Source organism: Patella vulgata, chromosome 3, assembly GCF_932274485.2.
Source record: "Patella vulgata chromosome 3, xgPatVulg1.2, whole genome shotgun sequence".
NCBI classification, from domain to species: domain Eukaryota; kingdom Metazoa; phylum Mollusca; class Gastropoda; family Patellidae; genus Patella; species Patella vulgata.
In genome coordinates, this window is record NC_065881.2 from 59,213,226 (window position 1) to 59,222,388 (window position 9,163).

A 9,163-nucleotide genomic window follows, 5' to 3' on the forward strand; every position below is an offset into this window, starting at 1 on the left:
CTCTTTTTCCAAACAGAAAGACAAAATTCACTAAATTTAAAATAAAAGAAACGTTGAAGAGTACTTGTCACCTAGAATCAGTATTTGTTTGTCGTAATTGTCCTCCAGTTTACGACAGTGCAGCATGGCGAACGTGAATTAAAATGTGATGAAAGTCACGTTGACAATTTACGACTAACGTCGACGTTTTGTGTTCCACTATCTATTACATCAGTTTTTTCTTGTAATTGGTATAAAAATATTTAGTCAATCATGGCAAAAGCTATGAACTTTGCAACTGTCATTACTAGACAAGCTCAACTTTCTGGGCTATTCACATTGAAAGAAAGAGTCAGTGAATTGACTTATTTACCAAAGACATGCAGAGCTGCTTTTAAAAGTGTGTATATAGTAGATCTATTCAATTACTTTATATTTCTAAAAAGCTATGGAATTCCAAATATTTTGACCCCTTGTCTAGCCCTATTTTTATGTCAATTTTTATGATTATGAATAATTGAATTCGTCCACTTATTGATCTGGTTTCAAAAATAATTAAAGTTAATTCATCCACACACACAGAAGTAAAGTCAACTTGTCAACTGTTAAAGAGGCATTGATATTCCTGCCAACGGTAGCCTATATTTTGGCAATCGACAGTGTTCGATAAAATACCTAAACTCTCGACCCTATGTCGAGTTTCCAATCCTAAAACTCACTGTCGTGATTCACAATGTCATATGATCTACCTAAGCTAAAACTGCAATTTTAGAATTTTGATGTCAATAATCAATGTACATCAATCAAGCAATTGCCCAAAGGACAAACATGCCAAGTTTCATGTCGACCATACTAAAATTGACGTCACTTAAAGAAGAATAAGCAAAGAAGACTACCAGGTACCAGTTCCTGTTGACAAAAGATCAAAGAAGAAATTGTGTAAAGACAAGTACATGTATGCAAGACATGTTTCTGGTACTACTGTAATCTGGTCAGAAAAATTATATTAATTACAGCCTACTTTTACTTTTATATTTCAGATAACTTCCATTTAATCCACAACAGAAACCTTACCTATATAGCTTCTAAAAAAATAACAAGAATCGAACTAAGTAAAACTAGAAATAAAAGTTGTTTACCAGTAGTATCCACTTGTTGTTATTATCCTGGATTAACATACAGGTATTCATCGAGTAGTACACATGATGTTAGTGAAATTCGGGCCAGGCATTATTCCAGTAGTAAAGATGATGTTAGTGATAAGGACAAAAATGATAACTTAAACACAGAGAAAAACATGACAATATTTCAGAGGTTCAAAAGAGCTTATAAGGAACATGGTAAAGTTTTAGTAGGAGTTCATTTAGCTACATCAACAGTTTGGTTTGGTTGTTTTTATAGTGCTGCTGCTTAGTAAGTATCAAATGTGTCTTACATTGTAAAATAGATGGGGAGAGGAGCCATTATGAAACTAGAGTTTGCCAGGAGAACTAATGCCTGGAGTCCTGGGGTGATTTAATCTTAACAATGAGATAAGTGCTTACAATAAGCAAAATTTTATGAATGGATTGGGGCAAAATTAAGAAACTGTAAGTGTGTCTTCCTAAAAAATTATATTTTAAAACTGATAATGTGTAAGAACATTCCTAGTATCTACTGACCTCTTCAATTTAATTGTCCACCGCCTTTTGAACAAAGCAGCAGACTATTAAAATGGGTCTGTCTGTCCGTCCGTCTGTCTGTCCATCACAATAACTCTCCTTCTAATTGAGCTAGAATGTTCAAACTTGGTGTAAGTGTTTATTAGGTGAATGCTTCGATGGAGTTCGAAGATGAGCATTTTCTGCTTAGGGTAAGCTGTAGAGACTAAAGTTAATACCCAATTGACTTTAAATTTATACACAGTGTTTAAGGTCATGAGATGAAGAAGTCTATTGATTTCCGATAATTACTGACAGAGTTATGGCCAGCACCCCCCCCCCCCCCAGAGTGCCCTGACTCCAAAAAATCAAACTTTAAATAAAAAAACTTCAAAATGCTGCTGTTGGGTATATAAATGTATGTGTTGCTTGACAAACCTTTGTTTTTAGATAACATCACAAATTTTCTAGTTCTAAAATATTATAATCATTTATCATTTATTTTTGCAGTGGTTTTGATATCATCCCCTTGTTAGAACAACTAGGATTCAGTGAGACCATTATGAAACCATTTAAAGCTGGTGGATTAGGAAATATTGCCTTGGCTTACCTCATGTATAAACTAGCTACACCAGTTAGATATACTGTTACACTGGGTGGTACCAATTTAGTCATCCGTTACTTTAAGAAAACTGGCAAAATAAATGTTCCTGAGGAGGATTCTTTACGAAGTCTGTATGAAGATGGCAAGTCAAAACTTCAAGAAAATAGGGACAAAATTAATGCTACCAGAAAAGAAAGAATAAACGACTATATAAAAGCCGCCAGAGCAAAAAGAAATCAGTTAAAACGATAGCTTTTAATATTATACTATAGTAAAAACTATATATATTATGTTCTAGGAATACTTAATAGGGCCGCACAAAAAATATTATGGTTCTCAGATACCGTCACGTCATCAAAAATGGGCCGTGTCACATGTTTTTTTTTATTTTAAAAATAATAAAGTTATCTATTTCCAATATCAAGGGAAGTAACTCTATCAAGTGTTTCTTGAAAAGAGGAACTGAACACTAGACTCGGCTATCAAGTATGGCAAACACTATTGACAGTCACGAACGACACTGGATAATCGATTGTTATTGGCAACATTTTGCTGTCAATTTTTACAGTCAAAATGCCTAAGTTTATTTAACTCGAGAACTATAACTGATAACTATTCCTAGTGGGGAGATTGGGGACGCAGACTTTGATTTAAATTGCCAGCAAAGTACGGCATTGATACCAGTAATGTCGTCAAATCAAAAACCGGCAGATTTGAGAAAATTTTCCCAAGAGTTAATCTAGATGAAGTCACAGAATTATTCTGCCTTTATTTCAAAATCTTATTTTTTGTTGGTTTTTTTCTTAAGAGTAAAATAAATATTTTAGAATTTATAATTTTGTGTGTTTCTTAAAAATGAAAAACTAGCCTGATCTAGATTTTGACAAAATAAAAACAAAAGAAACAAAAACCGCCCTCCTGATCAATTTTGTACAAAGGATTGTCTGAGAACCAGAATATTTTTTTCTGTGTGGCCTACAGTATTACAGATTAATTATATTGGTTATAGCAAAAACAGTATTTTATTTCTAGTACAGGTTATTTATTGATAATTCCATATATTAGACAAAATTGAAGATGGCTTTTGACACTGTTACTAGTGACACACAAGGAATGTTAAATCAATCTGAAATAATAAAGGAGCATAATCTAGCCATAGTTGGACTGTGGTCCAACCACCCAGTTTCACCTGAGCATCAGTCAGCTGACTCAAAGAAGAAATGTAGGACTATCTCGAAATTGTCTTCATGAGATACTGAACTTGATTCTTCTCTTGCTAACCATAGCCAAATTTGTCTGGAGAATAAATGGTGATAATTTGTTTTAACAGATTCTAAAAATTTGGAACCTTAATAAATGCCGGAGTGCATGATAATCATCTATAATCATATATATGATTGAATCATGTTATAGTTTTAACAGAGAATTATTTATATCTTTTTAGTATTTTGTTGAAGTCTGTTAAAGCCATATGTGTTGATTGTTGAATAAATTTTTGATCATGAACAAATGTTGTATGGTGGAATTAAATAGCATTTTATAAAAAGATTGTGATGTGAATGATTCATAGAATTATTAGCAGGCTTGGATTCTACGCATGATTAAAGTGTGCCATTGTTTTCTTATATATTGCTTGTTTAATTTTAAGAAAAATAAAATAAATATTGTGAAATTGTAAAATTTAATAAGTATAAATGAAATTTGAACACTAATAAAAAGTGCACTATGAAATGAAATTCTAGTTGATATCAAGAATGTTGATTTAAAGAAAATTAATACATTGATCATTTTTTATATTTACTATTTTTATATTGAAATTAGTGCAACTCTCACGTTCTATCATAGACGCATTGCATAGAACATGACAAATTTTGTCATATTTTCGATTCCCCGCTTGTATGTGACAAGGAGTAGGGGGCGCCTGTCCAACCTCATGAGATTTCTCCAGGTCATCCGGTTTCCTCCCACTGCTAAAAACTTATACATACAAGCCAATTATTGAAATAAATTTGAACAATATGTTAGTCCTAAAATGACCTAGTTTGTGTATAGTAACGAAGTCAAAGAAAGAATCATATTGAAATGTGGACGTATATTGCCGTTGCTCCCGTCCGTCCGCCATCGTCCACAATTTCTTGTGAAATTTATATGCTTGATTTAAATTAGTGAAACGAAGAAGCCTATTGAATTTCAGCAATTTCCGTTTATTACGTCTAGAGTTATGGCCCTTGTTTCACTTTATTGAATCTTGTGAACACTCCAACGCCAAAAGTTATCACCCAATCTTTGTGAAATTTATATGCATTATTTAGATTAGTGAAACGAAGAAGCCTATTGAATTTCACCAATTTCTGTTTATTACGTCTAGAGTTATGGCCCTTGTTTCACTTTATTGATCCTTGTGAACGCTCTAACGTCCAAAGTTATCATAATAATAATAATAATAATAATCGTTTTCTATAGCGCTGAACATTCAGTCAGTCCGACTGCTCTGTGGCGCTTTACAATGTAGATATGATTATAAAAAACAAAAACAAGCATACATGTATATACAAATAAACAAAAGAATACAAAGGAATAGTTACAATATACAAATGGAAAGTGAAGCATTTAAATTATTGTTTAAGAGTTTGGGTAAAAAACAGGGTTTTTAAACTTCGTTTAAACATAGCTAAGTTTGGACTATTTTGGACTTCCAGAGGCAATTTGTTCCACTCTTTTGGTGCTGCGTACGCAAAAGCTCTCTCACCAAATTTTGACTTCTGTACTGGGCATACAAGTTGGTTTTTATGAGATGAACGTAAGGAACGAGAAGGTACATATTGTTTAATCAAATCGGATAAATAGGATGGTGCCAAAGGATCGTTTAAACAGTTGAAAGTGATTGTGTTAATTTTGAAAATGATGCGTTGATTAACCGGTAGCCAATGTAACTGTTTTAGAACAGGTGTAATATGATCAGATGCTTTCGTGAGAGCTACAATTCGAGCTGCTTTATTCTGGATTTTTTGTAGCTGACTTACAAGAGTTTTAGGAAGAGAATACAATAATGAAGTACAATAATCTAAAGATGACATAACAAAAGCGTTTATTAACATTTTAGTGGCATCAAGGTCAATATAGGATCGAATTTTGCCAATGTTATACAGGTGAAAGTTCGCCTTTTTGCACAGTCTTGATACATCGGTTTTCATATCTAAGGACGAGTCAAAGAACACACCAAGATTTCTGACACAGTTGGATGGGGTTATTGCTGTGCTTCCAATAGTCACATGGTTGATGTCAATGTTCTTTTCATTCCCGATTATTATATTTTCTGTCTTGTCATCGTTCAATTTCAGAAAATTGCAGTGCATCCACATTCTAATTCGTTCAATGCATGCTTCCAGTTCTGATGTAGTGGTATCTGGTGAAGGATCAAGTTCAACATATAACTGGGTATCATCCGCATAGAGGTGGTAATTAAGACCCATCTCACGGATGATATCTCCAATTGGTGCAGTGTATGCTGTGAACAAAATCGGTCCCAATACGGATCCCTGGGGAACACCAAAGTCAAGGACTTTAGGCATTGATTGACATGCGTCAATAACAATACTCTGCTGTCTTCCACTCAGATAGGACTCAAACCACTTCAGTGCATCTCCGGATATACCATATCGAGTTTCAAGTCTCCCGAGTAAGATTGATTCATCTATCGTATCAAATGCCGCACTCAAGTCCAATAAAACTAGCGACACTGGTTTCTTCTGATCCAAGCTACATACGATATCATTGTGAACACGAAGTAAGGCGGATTCCGTACTGTGCCGTTTTTTGTATGCTGATTGAAATTTTTCTTGGAGATTGTTTTCACACAAATGATATTTAAAACGATTAAGGACAATTTTTTCTATAATTTTCGAAATGAAAGATAAATTCGACACAGGTCGATAATTTTTTAGCACATTAGGATCAATGGTTGATTTTTTAATGAGGGGTGTCACATGGGCTGTTTTAAGCGTTTCACAAACTTCTGCGCCTACTAAAGACGTGTTGGCAGAGTAGTATCCATGTTGGCAGAGGATCGAGGGAACATGATTTTGAGGCTGATCTCTGAATTGTTTCTCTTATCTCGTCTTCTGTTGCTAGACAAAAGCTCTCAAGCGTGCAACCTTCAAACTTTTTCTCATTGAATATGTTTGTTGGTTTATTTACACTGAGTCCTTGTCGAATGGTAGAGACTTTGTCGTAGAAAAATTCAGAAAATTGATCTGATAGGCTAGCATCATTTTGAACCGATGGCAGAACCTTTACTTCTCTTGGTTTTAGCAGAATGTTTGTAATTTTGTAGACTTCACGTGGATTATGCTTGTTTGATACCAGGCAGTCCTTAGTGAAGGATCGTTTAGCCAAGTCAATTAAATTATTAGTGGTAGTTCGAGCCTTATTGTAAATTTGTCTGTGAATTTCCAGATTGGGTTTTCTCCATGTTTTCTCGGCCTTCCTGCGTTTAACCTTATGATCACGTATTTCGTCAGTGTACCATTGTTTATTAGGCCGAATAATGATTTCTTTTGTTTTCAGTGGAGCATGTTTTTCCAGTATTTTGGAAAGAACGTCATTATAAACATCCACTTGTTGGTGGGTATCCGGCTTGGTGGCAATGGTACTCAGAAGTAATGAATTATTAATATCACTTCTAAATTTATCAATAGAAATGTTTTTTGTTTTTCTGAAACTTATTGTCCTCTTTATTGGTTCAGGTTTAGGAAATGAAAGATGGCAGAATAAACTGTAGTGATCAGATATCTGATGATCAACAACATCACATGCTTGAATAATGGAATCATGTTCTCTCGTTATCACGAGATCAAGAATATGATTATGTCTATGGGTTGGCACATCCACATGCTGTTTTAAACTAAATGCGTCTAACAATAGTAAAAATTTCTTAATGTTCGAATCATTGGCTTTATGAACATGAAGATTGAAATCTCCAAGAATTAGTAAATGTCCAGGTCCAGTATTCAGATTATTGAGTAGTTCAGTAAATTCTGTCAGGAAATCCACAACACTTGTTGAAGGAGGCCGATATATTGACACTATTCTTACATGATTCTTGGCAAGGAGTAGGTTTAATTGTAGTATTTCAAAAGTTGAAAATATGTTTTTTGTACTTACTCGGGAAACTTTTACAGACTTTTTGAAGAGACAAGCAATTCCACCTCCTTTAGAATGTTTTCTATTTTCAAATATTGAGTCAAAGTTGGTAGGAACTAATTTGTTGATGATAACTGTGTCTTCATTGCGAATCCACGACTCAGTTGCAATAAATAAATCCACATCATTATCAACAACATATTCATTCAGTGCATCAGTTTTATTTCGGACAGACCTGGTATTCAATATACATAAACTAAACTTTTCAGAATTTTTCTCATTTTTCACTTTCTTTGTTGGAGCACTTAGGGTCAGATCAATTAAGTTATCAAAATTAACACTTTGGTTGGTCTTGACAATAGGAACTCTTTCACTAATGACTGTCTTAATTGATCTTTATTTATTCTTGCCAGCTCTACATCCCCTCGGTCTTAATTGACTTGACAAGAACAATGGTTGTGTTGACGAGTATATCATGTCACTGTAGCAAATCTTGATCCATGAAGAATTTTATTTCACAATAAAGTGAATATGAATAATAAAAGTTACCAAAACTACCGTATGAATTAATCTTTTTCTGAATTTTTTTCGCGAAAGTTGTTTCTTGTACCGTGATACAGCACCAGTCCAAAAAACACATAAATCCAAATCCTTGTTCACAACAATAATTAGCAAAAACACAGAGCAACATAAAACATGTGCTGCCCTTAGGGCGATCTTTCTGAAATTTATATGCATTATTTAGATGACTGAAACGAAGAAGCCTATTGAATTTCAGCTGTTTCCGTTTATTACATCTCGGGTTATGTCCCTTGTTTCACTTTATTGATCCTTGTGAACGCTCAAACATCAAAAGTTATCATTCGATCTTTCTGAAAATTATATGCATTATTTAGAATACTGAAACGAAGAATCCTATTGAATTTCAGCAATTTCCGTTTATTACGTCTAGAGTTATGGCCCTTGTTTCTCTTTATTGATCCTTGTGAATGCTTTAACGCCAAAGTTATCACCCGATCTTTGTGAAATTTATATGCATGATTTAAACTAGTGAAAAGAAAAAGTCTATTGAATTTCAGCTATTTACAATAATTACTGCTAGAGTTATTGCCTTTGTTTCACTTTGTTAAACCTTGTTAATGCTTGATTGATGAAAGTTATCATCCGATATGTATGAAATATATTTGCATCATTTAAATTTGTTAAACAGGTCTATTGAATTTCAGCAATTTCCGTCAATAATTTCTAGAGTTATGGCGATTGTGAACGTTTGAATGACAAAAATGATCATGTGATCTGTATGAAATTTATATGCATTATTTAAATTAGTAAAACGAAAAAGCCTGTCAAATTTCAACAATATCTGTAGATTACTTCCAGAGTTGAGACCCTTGTTTCAGTTTGTAGAACCTTGTAAACCCTCAAACGACAAAATTTATAATCTGATCTGTATGGAATTGTCTTGTAAAGACCCACAATTACCTACAAAGGAATATATATGCGACAACCCTTGTTGACCGCTCGGACGATTTAGCTGCTGTGGGCGTATGTTTTGTTGCCTGGCAACCTATCTTTTTAAATCTGAAACTATATAATGAAAGTTGTCTGGCAAAACTTTGCAACATTATAAAGTCAATATTGATAACATTACACAACCCCCAAACCATTACATGACATCCGTTCCAGAGTTATGCCCCTGTACAGAAAGCCTTGTGAACCCGATAGTGGCTGAAATTTTTAGCCTATTGAATTTCAGCAATTTCCGTTTATTACGTCTAGAGTTATGGCCCTTGTTTCT

The 9,163-nt window shown here is 33.9% G+C and overlaps 1 protein-coding gene across 1 annotated transcript; it reads left to right on the forward strand.

Moving 5' to 3' along the window:
• The first annotated feature begins 57 nt into the window (after nucleotides 1-57).
• On the forward strand, nucleotides 58-4,332 carry LOC126816593 (uncharacterized protein C18orf19 homolog A). The gene is made up of 3 exons (XM_050543280.2): nucleotides 58-379; nucleotides 1,020-1,392; nucleotides 2,130-4,332. Exons 1-3 carry the CDS (start codon nucleotides 253-255, stop codon nucleotides 2,473-2,475), a joined length of 846 nt encoding a protein of 281 aa, XP_050399237.2. The 5' UTR covers nucleotides 58-252; the 3' UTR covers nucleotides 2,476-4,332.
• Nucleotides 4,333-9,163: the final 4,831 nt, after the last annotated feature.